The sequence below is a fragment of the Mesocricetus auratus genome, unplaced genomic scaffold (genome assembly GCF_017639785.1).
Source record: "Mesocricetus auratus isolate SY011 unplaced genomic scaffold, BCM_Maur_2.0 Super-Scaffold_6730, whole genome shotgun sequence".
Lineage (NCBI taxonomy): Eukaryota > Metazoa > Chordata > Mammalia > Rodentia > Cricetidae > Mesocricetus > Mesocricetus auratus.
In genome coordinates, this window is record NW_024429184.1 from 1,863,491 (window position 1) to 1,879,162 (window position 15,672).

The 15,672-nt window shown below is 41.4% G+C and overlaps 1 protein-coding gene and 1 long non-coding RNA gene across 7 annotated transcripts in view; one reads left to right on the top strand and one right to left on the bottom strand.

The window, feature by feature from the left end:
- Positions 1 to 1,200: 1,200 nt before the first annotated feature.
- LOC110343707 lies at positions 1,201 to 14,557 on the top strand. Its single transcript, XR_002386018.2, has 3 exons — positions 1,201 to 1,315; positions 10,163 to 10,395; positions 13,623 to 14,557. It is a non-coding gene; the product is annotated as an uncharacterized LOC110343707 (long non-coding RNA).
- Positions 5,093 to 15,672, bottom strand: part of Musk (muscle associated receptor tyrosine kinase) — a 93,189-nt gene continuing 82,609 nt past the window's right edge. For all 6 annotated transcript variants that reach the window (XM_040737929.1, XM_040737927.1, XM_005085046.4 and 3 more), the window contains 4 exons: positions 13,587 to 13,788; positions 12,367 to 12,558; positions 10,753 to 10,901; positions 5,093 to 9,912 (listed from right to left, as the gene is read on the bottom strand). In XM_040737929.1, the coding sequence (XP_040593863.1) occupies positions 9,230 to 9,912; positions 10,753 to 10,901; positions 12,367 to 12,558; positions 13,587 to 13,788 (1,226 nt within the window). In that variant the 3' untranslated portion in view covers positions 5,093 to 9,229. The remainder of the gene's footprint in view (positions 9,913 to 10,752; positions 10,902 to 12,366; positions 12,559 to 13,586; positions 13,789 to 15,672) is intronic.

A 15,672-nucleotide genomic window follows, 5' to 3' on the forward strand; every position in this document is an offset into this window, starting at 1 on the left:
TGGGAAGCCAGCATGGGACTGATCAAGACCCCCTGAATCTGGGTGTCAGTGAGGAGGCCTAGGTAATCTATTGAGCCTTGGGCAGCAGATCAGTACCCATCCCAAGTATACACACGGACTTTGGACTCCCATAGAACAATGTGAGGTGCACTCTGACCCCGAACTCTTGGGGAAGGGTCTAGGCCCTGCCCTATATGAAATGACAGACTATGCACACCCCCATGGAGGGCCTCACCCTCCCTGGGGAAATGAGGGGATAACTGGGGGGGGGGGCTCGGGAGGAAGGGAGGGAATGGGAGAGGGACCTGGAACTGACTTGTGAAGCAACCTTGTTTCTTATCTAAATTTAAACTGGAAAATAAAATTAAAAAAAAGAAGCAAAAAAAAAAACTAAAATGAAAAGTAACCTAATAATTAAATACAACTTCCTATATAATAATGAAATGTAATTTCATACCTAAAAACAATGTAATTGTTTTAAGTGTTTTAATTCAATGTTTGTGAAGTTATAGAAAAATAATTTAACAACTGTAAATATAAAAAAACTATTACTCTTAGCTTTTGTGTAACAATAAAGAATTTCCTAACTTTAAAAAAAGAAAAAAAAAAAAAGAAGTGTGAGGAGGCAATCCCCAAGCTGTTTCCACTGCCCCAGGGAGCTTTCTTGATCAAGATGTGGACTGAATCTTTTGTATAAGTATTTCATTGGGATGATAATACTTATAAAAAATAAGAATCAACCCATTGACTGTCTGTAGATTATCTAAGTGCTATCCTGTTGACAAGCTTTTGGGATTTACTGATGATTCTTTTTTTGTGTGTATGTATTTGTTACTTCAAGACAGGGTTTCCTTGAGTAGCTCTGGCTGTCTGGGAGCTCATGTCGTAGACTAGACTGGCATCGTACTCACTGAGACCCATCTGCCTCAGCCTCCCAAGTGCTGGGGTTAAAGGCATGTGCCTCCACCACCTGGCGTCTGACAAGATTTTGGGAAGCAGGTAATATCTTAGTGCTCTTAAGGATGGGTAATGGTCTTCTGTGTGTATGTTTATCTTATTGGTTGTTGAGTAAAGCACTGTTGGCCAATAGGGAAGTAAGATAGGTGGGACTAGGAGTCGAGGAGGATTCTGGGAAATGTAGTAAAGAGAAGCAGCAAAGCGATCTAGGCAGGAAATGACACAGCAGGGCAGAATCAGTATGTAAGCAGGGACAAGCAGGAAATCGCTCTCCTCTTCTCTTCTCTGCGGAGACACGGAGCAGATGTGATATGGAGGAGTAAGAGGACCTGAGTAAGAGGACTGGACCTTTTCTCTGGTAAATAAGGCTGGGAAATAAGGCAAGGAAATACATGCATTATTAGAAAAATGGGTGAATGATTAAGACTGGCTAGCAAGTAAGAAACCTTAGCCAGCAGCGGCCAACAACTTAATAACAAATATAGCATCTGTGTGTTTCTCTGGGGCAGAGAAGGATGGTAGGACCCAGCAGGGCCAGAGAAAACTCACATTACATCTTAGCAGTTGGTAACATGGGGCATAAGAAATATTGGACCATTTTCTGCTTGTCGTGCATACAAGTTGGGTGTCAGTGGAGGCAAGAAGTGACTTCATGTGGATAGAAAGCTCTAAGCTCTGAGCAGAGGATGTGGACAGCAAAGACTATCAACCAGGATGACACACCAGAAGGTTATATAGAAAGATCAGGAACTTCATCGCTGGTGGGATCCCATGAATTGCTCTGTGAATTTAACTGACAAGGGTCCTGAATAGAGATGTTGAACACAGGTGTGTGTGTGTGTGTGTGTGTGTGTGTGTGTGTGTGTGTGCAGAGGAGGACAGTTTCGTAGAGTATATAGAGAAAAGACAACTCCAGGGGAACAGGAACTGATGGGGATTTCCAGTATGCTGTCAATATATGTTTCTCTTATTGGTTGATGAATAAAACACAGATTGGCCAGTAGCCAGGCAGGAAATATTTGCAGGGCTCCTAGACCAGGAGAATTCTGAGAAGAGGATGCTGGAAGAAGCAGCCAGAGAGACACCATATAGCTACTGGAAGATAGGATGTTGGGCACTCTCTAGTAATCCAAGACCATGTGGAAATACTTAGACCAATAGAAATGTGTTAATAATTAAGAGCGAACTAGCCAATAAGAAGCCTGAGACATTGGCCAAATAGTTTATAATTAATATAAGCCTCTGTGTATTTATTTAGAACTGAAGGGCTGTGGTACCTGTCGGGAAAGAAATTTCCATCTACAAGAAACTGAACCAATAACAATCTCCTCCACCCAGAGTGAACATTTCCCTTATTTGGGATATCTCGGGGGTTCTGACTCAGCTCATCTAGACTCTCCTGCTGTGTAAATACATCAAGAGAACTGTAAAAGAAACCCATTTCTGCCACCACTACTAATCACAGTGATGCTAAATTTGTAATTATGGTTAGTAAATTTTAAAAAAACCACTAGACATCTATGAAAAACAAAAGCAAGAAAGAAAGGAGGTAGAAGAAAGAGAAAAATGTAGTGAGAAAGAAAAAAATAACATGAAGCTTCTGTGATGTTTTAAGTGCTATTACACCCACAGACAACATGAAGAATTAAAATCTATTTTCAACTTAAAATGATGAGGCACCATTAGATGTTTCCCAACACATAAATATTTACATGGTACTTGATTATGATGAGCTAGTTTTTGTTTCTGCCATGTCTAGGACCAATCTATAGTCAGAGTACCCACAACTAAATGAGCTAAATAATGAAATGTAAATGGCACAGATCCTGACAGCATACAAATACAAGAACCGATGTTGTCAGCAGAAGAGGAAGTGATGGGGGAAATGTGAAACTCCAGTTTTATTGTACTTAATCGGGAGACATTGGGTAACCTTTCTTTATACTTGTGTTACAATAAACTGACTAAGAAGCTAGTTATCATGTCTCAGAATGAGGAGAGATTTTAGTAAAAGTTCTGTAAACAACTGCCCGTCTTTAATAAGGGGTGTATTAGCAAGGGTTCTCTAGAGTAACAGAACTTACAGAATGAATATAGATTTATTGGAATGACTTATGTTGTGGTCCAGCTAATCCAACAATGAAAATGATCTAGGAAGACAGTAGATGTTCAGGTCATAAGGCTGGATGTCCTGGGTGTCTCATCTCTCTCTCTCTCTCTCTCTCTCTCTCTCTCTCTCTCTCTCTCTCTCTCTCTCTCTCTCTCTCAACTCCCGAAGTAGGCTCTAATGCTATGGAAAGAATGGGACTAATAGCAAGGTAAAACTTCCTTCTCCCACATCTTTATAGAGGCTTCCAACAGAGGTGTGGTCCAGCTTAGAGACTGGTCTTTCCACTTCAAAAGATACGGACTAATGATGTATCTCCATACCTCATAGATCCAGATTAGACATTGATCTTTCTTCAAATTCGCCAAAAGTCCCTCATAGGTGTGCCTCGTTTTGTGTTTTTTTAAAATTCCATACATAGTCAGGTTGACAACCAAGAGCAGCCATTGCAAGAGGAGAGGTACTATACACCTTCTCAAATTGATCAATTTAGAAGAAAGAAATAAGCATGTTAGAATTTCAGGGCCCTGCACCACAAAGACTAAGAGTAACAAAGTAAAGTTTTCAGTGCAGAAGCTGGAATTGGAGGTAGACAGCAAGAAGGGAATTGGGTTTTATTCATCTGTTCCCCACCACCAATGAACTGCTTCTAGACCTCTCTAAACCTCCATAAACAAACAGTTACCTCTGTAAACAAAGAGTTTAAACTATTCCTACTGTTGTAGGGTATCCATCAGAAAAGACAACCCAGACATGGTTTAAACCAATAGAAAGTTTTTGTAAGCCAGTCAGCAACTACACTGGGCATTCGGGGTCCTAGTGTATCCCCAAGCCTTTCTTAGGGTGAGCTTTTTTTAACCACACACACACACACACACAAAAACCCAACCATATTCTGGGTTGACATACTTCAGTCAATAATAACGGGGGGGGAGGGGGGGAGGGCACGGGAGGAAGGGAGGGAATGGGAGAGGGACCTGGAACTGACTTGTGAAGCAACCTTGTTTCTTATCTAAATTTAAACTGGAAAATAAAATTAAAAAAAAAAGAACAGTTAGTTAGAAGCAGAACTAGAGAAGTTAAAAAAATCAAAGTTAGTACATTTCGAGACTTTCCCAGAACTATGGACTTAGATGGATTAGGTCTCTGCTTTAGTTTTGGCAGGTAGTGTTGTCTATGTGCTGAATTGTACAACCTGAGTGGCACTTCCATCATGGCGTCAGCTGTGCTAAGGTCTAGGGACCTACTAAGGTCTGAGGGCCTTTTACACTTATAGATTGCTCTGGTTCTTTTTGCTATAACCAAGTACCTGGGTCTGAATCTTTCATTTTGGCTTACGATTCTGGCAGCTGGAGGGTCCAAACAGTAAGGTAGTGGGTTGCTGACTATTACAACATGGCCAGGAAATACAGAGGAAGCTTCAACACATAGCAGGGCACATGTAGTAGAAGCGATCTTGCTTTATAGCAACCCACTCTTATGAGGACTAACTCATTCTAAGACACCAGCACTAATTATAGGAGTGAACCTCACAAAGTTATCCGCCCACGAGGGCGGGGACAAATAAATTAGCACAGGTAGAGATAAAAGGAAGCTAAAGGAAAAAGGACCTCCTCTTTGGGAAGCCGGCCACGCTTCTGACTCCCAGCTTATGTGATTCTCTCTCTCTGGTAAAATAAATATATTGTATTCTCTATAGCACTGACTATCATCCCTATCCATCCATAGCTAATATCTCCTGAGGGCAGTGCCTGCAATGCCTTAGTCACAAACAACCAGAGCACTGTGCCCCTGGTCTTGTAACAGTTCCAGTGCCTCTCAGCATTGTCACTCTGGGGACCAAGCTTCCATAAAATGACCCTTTGGGACACATCCTAACCACAGCCAGACCATAGCATTAGCCAATGTCATTCAGAAAAATCTCTTAAGTTTATGACACTATCACTCTGTAGATAAAACTAATAGAGGAGAAAATGATAAATTTTCAACTTAGAAATGCTGGTGGAAAGTCTTAATAGATCATAAGACTGACATTCAAAAAGAATTTATTCTCAGAATACAAGGTTGTTTCAATACTAGGAAGTCAATTTACATGGTTGTACATTATTAACATATCAACTAGGGGAAAATAGCCATTTGAATTTGTTGAAATTCAGCATCATTTTTCAATGAATGAAAACTTATAATAAAGACACACAAAAATCTACTGTATATATTTCAACTTGATAGCAGTGGTTCAAACGTGCATGACAAAATTTAATGCTTTAACACATAAAGTGCTTTTATGAAGCAATGAAAAAGAGATATACTCAACAGAAAAATATTAGTATTACACAAATCCCAAGTCAACTGTCCTCAAAACAAGGAGAAATATTTAAAAGTAATCCGTATTTAAACAACCGTAAGTGCAAGCTGCAAAATGAAACATTGCAAATACCATATTGGCAGTGTTCACAATGCTACTGTACCTAGAACTGATGAGGCTGAAAGAAATGAAGAAATGTGCTCTGTCATTTGTCTGGAAGATATGTGCATTGACAAATTAAGAAATGTAATTGCCGGCCGGGCGTTGGTGGCGCACGCCTTTAATCCCAGCACTCGGGAGGCAGAGACAGGCGGATCTCTGTGAGTTGGAGGCCAGCCTGGTCTACAGAGTGAGTTCCAGGACAGTCTCCAAAGCCACAGAGAAACCCTGTATCGAAAAAAACAAAAACAAAAAACAAAAAATAAAACAAAACAAAACAAAAAAAAGAAATGTAATTGCCAATATGTTCAAAATCATTAAAAGTACAAGTGCCCCTTAACCTATAAATTCTACTTCTAAGAGTGATTTCTAAAGAAATTACTTAAGAAAAAATGTTCACAATACCTAGCAACAAATATTATGAAAGATTATATTTTATTATGAAAAGTAGATAAGTTTAATTCCAACAATGAACTATCACACTATAATACTATGATAAATTAATATATGCAATCATTACAAGTGATGCTGCACATGAGTATTTTGATACAGAATATGTTAGAGCACATTAGATGATAAGAACACAACTCAAATCTATGTAACAGTATCGCTCTGTCTGTTCTGCTTTAAATTATCTCTCATCTATCTTCCATGCATTATCCATATATGCATGTATGTATGTATGTATGCATGTATCATCTTTCTATGAATCTATCTTCTATCTGCCACCTATCTCCATATCTGCTTATTGGTAAATGGTGAAAGAATATTTTTCATGATATTAAAATTAATAAGCAACAGCTGGTATTTCTTCATGCTTGCAATGGTTTATTATTATTGTAAAGTATATGTTATTAATATATGTTGCTTTGTTATTTTTTCCTTTTCATAAGAAATAAACACTTTCACAAAGAAGAAAACTTAAAGGTAAAATATACATCTATTTTCTCTTCATATGAAGTGTAACAGAAGCATAATATGCTTTTTATGAAACAAACCTTACATTACAATTCTAAAATGAACACAATAGAAAATTAGACTGAAGGCAATTACTAAGATAAAACTATACATGATGTAGGAAGAAGAAAATTTCAACTCTCACTTTTGCTTTATGAGACAGAGTTTTGCTAAGTGTGTAGTCTAATCTGGCCTGGAATTTGTGACCTTTAGGGACTAAGGCTCCCAAACGCTGGCTTTGAAGGCTTGTGCTGCCATGCCCAGTTCAATTTCACCAGAGTTTTAAAAAAATAAAAATGGCATTCATTAACAAAAAATATAGGGTGGGTAAACTTGCCACACAAGCATGAAGACCTGAGTTCTGGTCTCCAGAACGCAGATCAATCCGGAAGCCTGTGCCCTACAGCACAATGGAGGTGGAGACAGGAGAATCCCCACAAGCTCTCAGGCTAGTGGCAAACAACAAAAGTCCTTGTCTCAAACAAGGTAGGAGATGAGAACCAACACTAGAGGTTGTCCTCTGATCTCTCCATTGTGCACCATGACACTGTGTCACCATACACACAAAATAAAAGAGTATTAATTTTCTATCATGACAAGTGCTTAGTGTTATGAGTTATCTTGTACAGCGCAGCTGCGATAACAACATTTCTAGAGACACGATATAACTATATGACGATATATAACAAAAGTTTTATTTTTGTTATTTTAATTATGTGTGTTGTGGGTATCTGTGTGTGGGCATGTGTACCTGAGTGCAAGTGCCCTCAGAGGCCAGAGACTTTAGAACCACCTGGGACCTGGAATTACAGGTGGTTGTAAGGAGGCTCCAGTCTTTGCAAGAGCAGTATACACTCTTAGCTGCTGAGATATCTTTCCAGGCCCCATAACAAAAATCCTAAGATTGTGCAGACTATATCTCTCTCTCTCCTTAGAATTTCCACTAAGAGATATTGAGGTATGTGAACGAATGTAGGTGATCAAAATACTGTTTCTGATGCCGAAAATTAGGAGAACCTTACATGTTGAAAAATCTAAGATTGATTAGATTATGGGATAGCCATAAAGCTGATATTAAGAAATTATATTAGTTTTTAGAATAATAATGACATGTAACAGATTCATAATAACTATGAAGTGTTGGAAAGTTTTCTTTTTTTCTGCTCTATCCTAATTTCAGAGAACATGTTTTTGGCATCATGTGCAAGATGACCTGGTACTTTTGGTGTGTTTGGTATCTGGACACTTATGTAGACTTGCTGGTGGCTTACTGATATCACCCTTTACTTGATAACATATCTCCCCCTTTTAATTGCTGTACTGGACCCATGTTCCAACACTACATCACCCTTTAACCCGCTGCCAAGGAAATAACCTAGTGGTTTTAACTCAAAACTTAAAACTTATCTGAGACAAATATGCCATCCATTGGATGTCTAGATCGGTTTAAATTGATAATACTAATACAGGCTTTCTTTCTAATCACTGAACACTTAGGAAGACAATAACAAGGCATATTGTGTAGGCTTTGAAACAGCATGCAGATTAAAAATTGCCTCTACATGTCCTTATGCACGTGTGAAAGACTCCACTGAGAAACCTTAGGCATTGGGGAACCTGAGTCCAGAAGTTACAAAAAATATCATATAAAGTAACAAGATGGTTTGATCTATGGTGCAGAAGTTATAAAGTAACGCTGTGCTAATGGTAGGACCAATAAATCGAAAATGCGTTCTAAAATACAAAACATAACACGTCAGAATACCCAAAAAACATTCCTATGAAAAGTTCCGGACCACACAGCACCTTGCAATATCTGACATTATACCTCATGTTTTATATTTAGTGACCTGAGGCAACATAATTACTGTACGGCAAATTCAAGAGCATGTAGAGAAGAAAGAGGTCATATTGGACAGAGATGAAAAATGTATCTGTAGCCTATGTTATTTTAAGGAAAATGTGCCAGTATAGTTTCCCCCCAAAAAACCAAAAGGTAGACTGGTAAATTATGAAAAAAAATGTTGCATGAAAGCAGGAGGCGTGAGGTGAACACCTCCATGATGAGCACACGCCAAGGAAGGGCTTCTGTTGGAGAACAGACAGAGAAGAAGCCAGGATGCGCATGCGGTCAGCACAGAGCTTGCAGGCTTTCCCACATTTTTATCCCATCAGTGGAATAGACGCACAGCTCCAGAGTGCAAACATGTGATTGCACATTCAACACGAGAAAGAAGCAAAGCAACAGAGAGGACCCATAGTGCGTCCTGAAAGAATGCTTTCCTGACTTTAGTTTTCTGTCCTTTACCCCAATGTATACAGAGACACACACTGCTACCCCAGTGGGCAGGGTGCTTCCCTTCAAAAACGAAGCTGAAAAAGTGAAGCCGCACATTCAGCTTTGGATTCAAGCAAGCCTGGCGGTGTCTCTCCTAGGGGAGACACAGGAACGGAACCAGGGCATTCTCATTGTACAGTGCATACTAGGAACTGACCCTGGGAGGGAGGAGAGCTGCTTGCGGTCCTCTTAACTTTTCCTAGCTTGTGTTTCCAACTACCCATTTCAGTGAGAACCTTCCACCCTGCGGGTCTTTCACGATCTGCTTCTTGTGGCAAACAAGCCACTGTCTCACAATTTCTAAGTTAAACTCTTTCCTCTCTGGTCCTATCAGCCTCTGCTGCAGGAATCCCCCAACCCACAGTCTGAAAAGAGCCTACTGGGTGCTGTTCGAGCACAGTCAACCCTAGACTCCGACTGCCCCCTCTGCTCTCTCGCACATGCGCTGCAGGATCCGGTGGATACTGCAGAAGCTGGGTCTGTCTGCGGGCAGCTTGCTCCAGCACAGGCGCATGAGGTTGTACAGTTCCAAGGGGCAGTTCTCCGGGCAGGAGAGGATGTTGCCGTCCCTCACATAGTAAATGACCTCCTCGTGGGCCATCCCATAGTAGGGCTGCAGGCCGTAGGAGAAGATCTCCCAGAGGACCACACCATAGGCCCACACATCGGACTCCGTGGTGTAGCGGTTGTAGAAGATGGACTCGGGCGGCATCCAACGGATAGGGATGGCGTCGTTCTCGTTAGCTTTGTAGTAGTCTGCAGAGTAGATGTTCCTGGAGAGGCCGAAGTCTGCGATTTTCACCACCATGTTCTCCCCGACCAGGCAGTTCCTGGTGGCTAAGTCCCGGTGGACAAACTTGCGCTCGGACAGGTAAGCCATACCCGCTGCCACTTGCCTCGCAATGCAGAGCTGCTCCGCACAGGACAGTGGCGGAGGACCCGGGCTGGACATCCGAGCCTTCGTGGACAGGTCGCTGTGGCTGAGGCTGCACACGGTGTGAGGGGACATGCTTCGGAGGAACTCATTGAGGTCGCCATAGGCCATGTACTCAAAGAGCAGACACATGGGCTTTCCTACCGCACACACACCTGCAATCACAATAATACCTTGGTTAAGCCGAGTCTTTCCGCAAGGAAAGAACACTCAGAAATCAAAGCGCCAGGACAGAAAAGATGGGGTCCTGCTCTTTAGGGACAGCAGTAGTCATCCTGTGAGACCCACTTCTTTCCTTAAACATCTGTTGTCTGGTAAGATTTGATGTTATTTCTTCTCTTTCTAGGGTGTCTCAATCCCTGACCCCTTGGTTCTTAAAATAATGTCCTTCTATTATCTTTCCAGTACCTACTGTGGGATAACGCTCTTGTTCAGTGTGAAGATTTGTCACTCGCATTGGTTTAGTAAAACGCTGAGGATTTGTCACAGTTATCGGTTTAGTAAAACGCTGATTGGCCAGTAGCCAGGCTGGAAGTATAGGTGGGGCTGCCAGACGAAGAGAATTCTGGGAAGAGGAAGGAAGAGATGGAGTTGCCAGCCAGACGCAGAAGAAGATGAGAATGTCTTCCTGAGAAGAGGTACCAAGTCTCATAGCTAAACATAGATGGTAAACTTGGCAAGTCATTTTATGATGGCAAATTAGTGTCAAGAAATTTTCTTTATGTGGAGACACTTGAGGAAAATGTCTAGCCAGAAAAGAGGCAGCAATGACCAAGACAGTCCGAAGTGATGGAATTAAAGGGAGCGGAGTGTGACGAAAGCTGGGGTAGTAGGTGTGTTAGGGAGTAGGTGAAGGGGCTGAACCGGGAAAGGAAGAGAGAGGCGTGTCCCACCCACCAGGGAGAAAGACGAGGGAATAAGTGAGTGAGAAAGGAGAACAGCTTAGGAAACCTCTTTGCTGAGGGACATGTTTTCCTTCCGTTACGTTTCCATACCTAAGAGCTTCACGATGTTGGGGTTGTCAAACTCGGCCATCAGGGCGGCTTCCCTCTGAAAGTCCGCTTGCATGTCTGCTGAGGCCTCCTCCTTGAGCATCTTCACGGCCACCATAGTGAAGGGTTCATAGGGAAGTAAGCCTGGGGCCCTGAGAGATAAACCGTAGACAGGGGTGTGTTTATACCCCCTGATTGTGTTTACTCACATTTGTATAGCCTGCCACCATGCTCATGCAGCCTTTTCAGAGCCACAGACCGAAGGACAATGACACAGTAAGTTGTGCTTAAACTTCTGTATGCCAACTAGGAAATCCACTAGTTATTTTCAACATAGATTATGTTTGATATCAACTAGGGGACACACACACACAGAGACACACACATACACAGAGACACACACACACACATACACAGAGAGACAGAGAGAGAGAGAGAGAGAGAGAGAGAGAAAGACAGAGCGAGAGAGAAAGGGAGGGAGGGAGGGAAGGAGGGAGAGAGAGAGTCCTAACATTTAAATTGTAGTGCCCTAGTGATTAGCCTGACTCTAAATTCCTTGGGGGGATGGAGACTAGGGCTGACTGCTCCTATGGTCCCCCATACATCCTAAAGTTGCATCTTGCCAATCTCACAGTAAGTGTGTGAGACCTTTCATTTTAAATGTAACCTCAATATCAAGGCTACATTAAACAGAAGCAGGGCTATGCCTGCTTAAGGACAAGACTGACAGCTGGTGATTAAATCCAATTGCACATCTTTTCATCTGCTACGTGCCTGTAGAGCTGCGTCCACACGGAGTGGGTATTTTATTCCATTTCACACAGAGTTGAGAAATGAGCTATGATTGACTGTAATATATATCCCTTTCCTGAGCTCACTGATTTTTTTTAATATTTACATTTCCCCTTTCTGTTTTGTTACTCCATGAGTGTCTATTTAATGTCTATAAAAGTCAAAATCTGAGTTTTAAACACTAATTCAAAGGAAACTTTAAATGAAGTAGAGACCAACAATAGGAAGAAGAAAAGGAAGAAGTAAAGAAATAAGTAGGAATTATTACCAAATCAATATAAGAAATTATGACTAAAATATATAGAAAATTATTTTCCAGAAAGGAAATATGGTTGAATTACTGGTAACTTCTTGTAAACTACTCATTGTATGTCTTGTAAATTACAAATTTAAATGCAGCATACTACATTCTTTCTAGGTATACTATTTTTTTAGTAAAAAAAAAAGGGTGGAGGGCAATATTAAGATTTACAATAAAGCATGTGGTGTCAGAGACGGCTCAGCGCACTGACTGAGTTGAGGACCCACACAGCAGCTCACACACATCTGTAATTCCAGCTCCAGAGAATCCAATGCCCTCCCTGACCTATAAGGACACTGCACCTACATGGTGCACATATATACATACAGGCAAAGCACCAACCCGTGTGAGATAAAAAAAAATAATCTTCAAAAATAGCATGCAATACAAACAAATAATATAAAGAAACAAGTGATTCGATAACAGTTTTGTACACAGCAGATCAGGAAAATGATCCAGGAATTTGTCAAGCCTAGTGAATTTCAACAGAGATTCCTCCTTGCCCCCGCCATGTTTAATTTTACCTCGCTTGGAAGACCCTTCCGAACGCTCCCTCTCCAATGTCTCTGACGTACTCAATGTTATTCCTGGGGTACTCCAGGCTGAGCAACTTGGGGTTCAGAAGGAGTGGCATCCTCTGGTACATGGGGTTGGGGTGGAGTCTGTCCAGCAGGAGCTCAGAAGGCAGGGTGGTGAGGGTCACCGCTGCTGACTCTCTGCAGGTGAGAGGCAAGATCAGCAGTGACCCTTGACCTGGGTCCTTAAGGATGTTTAGAAATGCATAGAGTACATACTACTAAGACAGCCAAGGACACTTGAGAACAATGAAGTGTGCTGCTTGGTCTGCAGTCTTGAGAGGCACACTTATCGGTATAGGTAGCAGCGGTGAGAGTAGCCATTTCCACCGGTGCTTAAGTTTTCTCTGGTGTAAAAATTGTCTTTGGCACATGTGGCTGTGGTGCCCGAGTCTTGAAGACCCCCACAGAGACTACCAAGGAGACGGACTCACCAAACTGCAAATGCAAGGCTTTATTGTTTAATCCTACCTGTAGGTACTCACTCCGTCTAGCAGGCTGACAGAATTTAAAGGAAAAAAAATTTCCACAGGAGGTATGGGTCAGGTCCTGACTGGATGACATTTGGGGAACCATTAGAGGAATTTCTCAGAGTCAGGGCAACTGGTTTGTTATTATCTTTGATGGGTTGGCTACTGATGGGAGTATTAGTGGTCTCTATGGCTTTCTCTGTTACCTTCAGGTAGCCTCTTCTCATTGGTTGGTGCTGGGAGGGAGCATTCTGCGGTTCCTATGACTCTTGGAGGCTGTTTGTTGCTGAACACGGTATCCAGTACTTACTAAGTCTGAGAGGAAGGTTGTCTTGGAGTTTTTTTTTCACAGCACAAGAACTAGGGGCTAGGGGATTGGATTTATTTTGAAGGCTTTCCCACAACCTTTACATTAATATAGTTTCTTTCTATTACGAATAATAAGAGTCCAATGGGAACCCGAGGCTTTGACACATTGATGCAATTTTTTTCCCCAGTGTGATTTATCAGAAGGGAAGTCTTTGAGTTTAGTTTACCCCTTTCAATGATGCCTTTAAAGTCCAGGGTAGGGGGTTTAATTTTAAACCCAGGTTATGGATGTTAGTGAGGCAATGGTGGTGCAGGAGACACCGCTCTTCTAATCCCCGATTCCAAAACCGAGTACGCAGGACTTGTGACGGGCTTCAGCTCGAATCTCACCTTTTCTTATTCTTCCACTCTTTCCTTCTTCGGCAGCAGTAGAGAGTAGCGATGGTGAGAAGGGCAAACACGGCAAAGCTGGACATGATGGAGACGATGACCGTCATGGAGTACGCAGGCGCAGAGACCGCCAGGGAGGAGGTGGAGGAAGGCATGTTCGGAATGTCCACGCTCGGCTTGGAGGACGCCACCGATGGGAATGCTGCAAGGGAACGATAGTTCTTTCCGCTTACTTTGGAGCCTTTAAGAAGCAGGTTTTTTGTTTGTTTGGTTTTTGTGTTTTGTGCTGAAGCACTTACTACCACAGCACTAAGAACAGGCTAGTGTATCAGGGTCTCCTTGGCTATCTGTCTATAAAGTCCAGTATTAAGGATCCAGTAAGGTTCATTTGCAAGGAAGAGGAGAAATACACTTTTTTTTTCTGAAAGAAATGTAAGGCCCAGACTTAGGCTTCTTATGTACCACCTATGACTGACGGCACTGGGAAAATTATGCACTCAAAAATATTTTCACATAATGAGATGACTGAATGTGAGAACTCTGTGTGTGTGTGTGTGTGACTGGAAGAAGATGAAAAATGAATCCACCGGAACATAAACAAGCAAAAGTCAACTCATCTACAACTTGAACTCTTATCAAACTCCCACGTAAAAGGCCCATAAAAGCAATAAAATCTGCATTTGTGCTGGTATCAGCAAATGCTACCTGAAGCTTGTCAGTCCACGGTGGACATAGTTAAACAACCTTATTGTGAATACCTTGAAATCTTCTTTGTAAAGTGAGTAAAGACAAAAAAAAAAAACAAAACCACAGAAACAGATATTTTATACATAACCAAAAACAGTCTTGACAGCCAAGAATCAACTTTGTAGCCCAAAAAGAGATGATTTCTTCAAATCCTGGGGAAGACTGACAGATGTGACTGGTGTTAGGCCACAAAGATAAACCTCAATAAATGTTAAAAGCATAAATTATAGAGCTCTGTTCTCTGTTCTCACCAAAAATGCATTTAATGAGAGATTAAATAAAATCCAACAGGATGACTGAGAGAAATAAAGATCTGTACCTTTTCTGGTTAAAAAGTTCAAAGTAGCTATAGTTATAATAAGCCAGAAAACAAAAGTCTTTTTTTTGTTGTTGTTGTTGTCCCTTTCGAGACAGGGTTTCTCTGTGAGGCAGTCCTGCCTGTTCTGAAACTCACCCTGTAGACCAGGCTGGCCTCAAACTCACTGAGATCCGCCTGCCTCTGCCTCCTGAGTACTGGGATTAAAGGCATGCGCCACCACTGCCTGGCTCAGAGAAAAAAATCACAGTGGCATGTATGAAATTTGCCTAAAATTGCATTCATTGATAAACTCATGGATTTTTCTCCTGTTGCACGTGAGGAAGAGAATGAATGGAATTGAGACTTTAGACAAGCAACAGTAACTTCTGAGAAAGAAAGGGAAACGGGATACAGAGATACCCATAAGCAAGCAGAAGTTCCTGAGACTGCACATACCACAAATGACAGAGATGAGTAAAGTTTCCAGTCTTTTAAATATTTAGAACTTGGTTTGATGAGTGGAATTTTAATTGGAAAAAGACAAGAAAGCCACAAATGTAGCAATTAAGACGGGTTATCTCGACAGACTGGAAGATCAATAAAAACAAAATAGTACATAATTATAAAATCACATTTCCAAATCTTACAGAAAATGATAGGAATACAGTAGTTACCAAATATGAATAAAAAATATACATGAGTAGAACCATAGGCAAGAGACTACTTTTAAAAACCACTGTGTAATTACAAACGCCCTCTTTGAGACTTGGCAGAGGTAAAATTCCAACTATCACAATATGTCCCATCTAGAGAACACACTTTTAACCCATTAAGAAAGCCAAAGTGCTAGTATGCAACCCAGAAATATTAGCATGAAAGGAAAAGGTACAAGCCAATTATCTGACAGAGATTTAGAAGTGCCTAAGTGAGCAATTGCTGACTGATCCCAATACAGTGAGAAAATACAGGTTTCACAAGCAGGAAGATATTAACACACACACATACACACACACACACACACACAAACACACACACAATCAA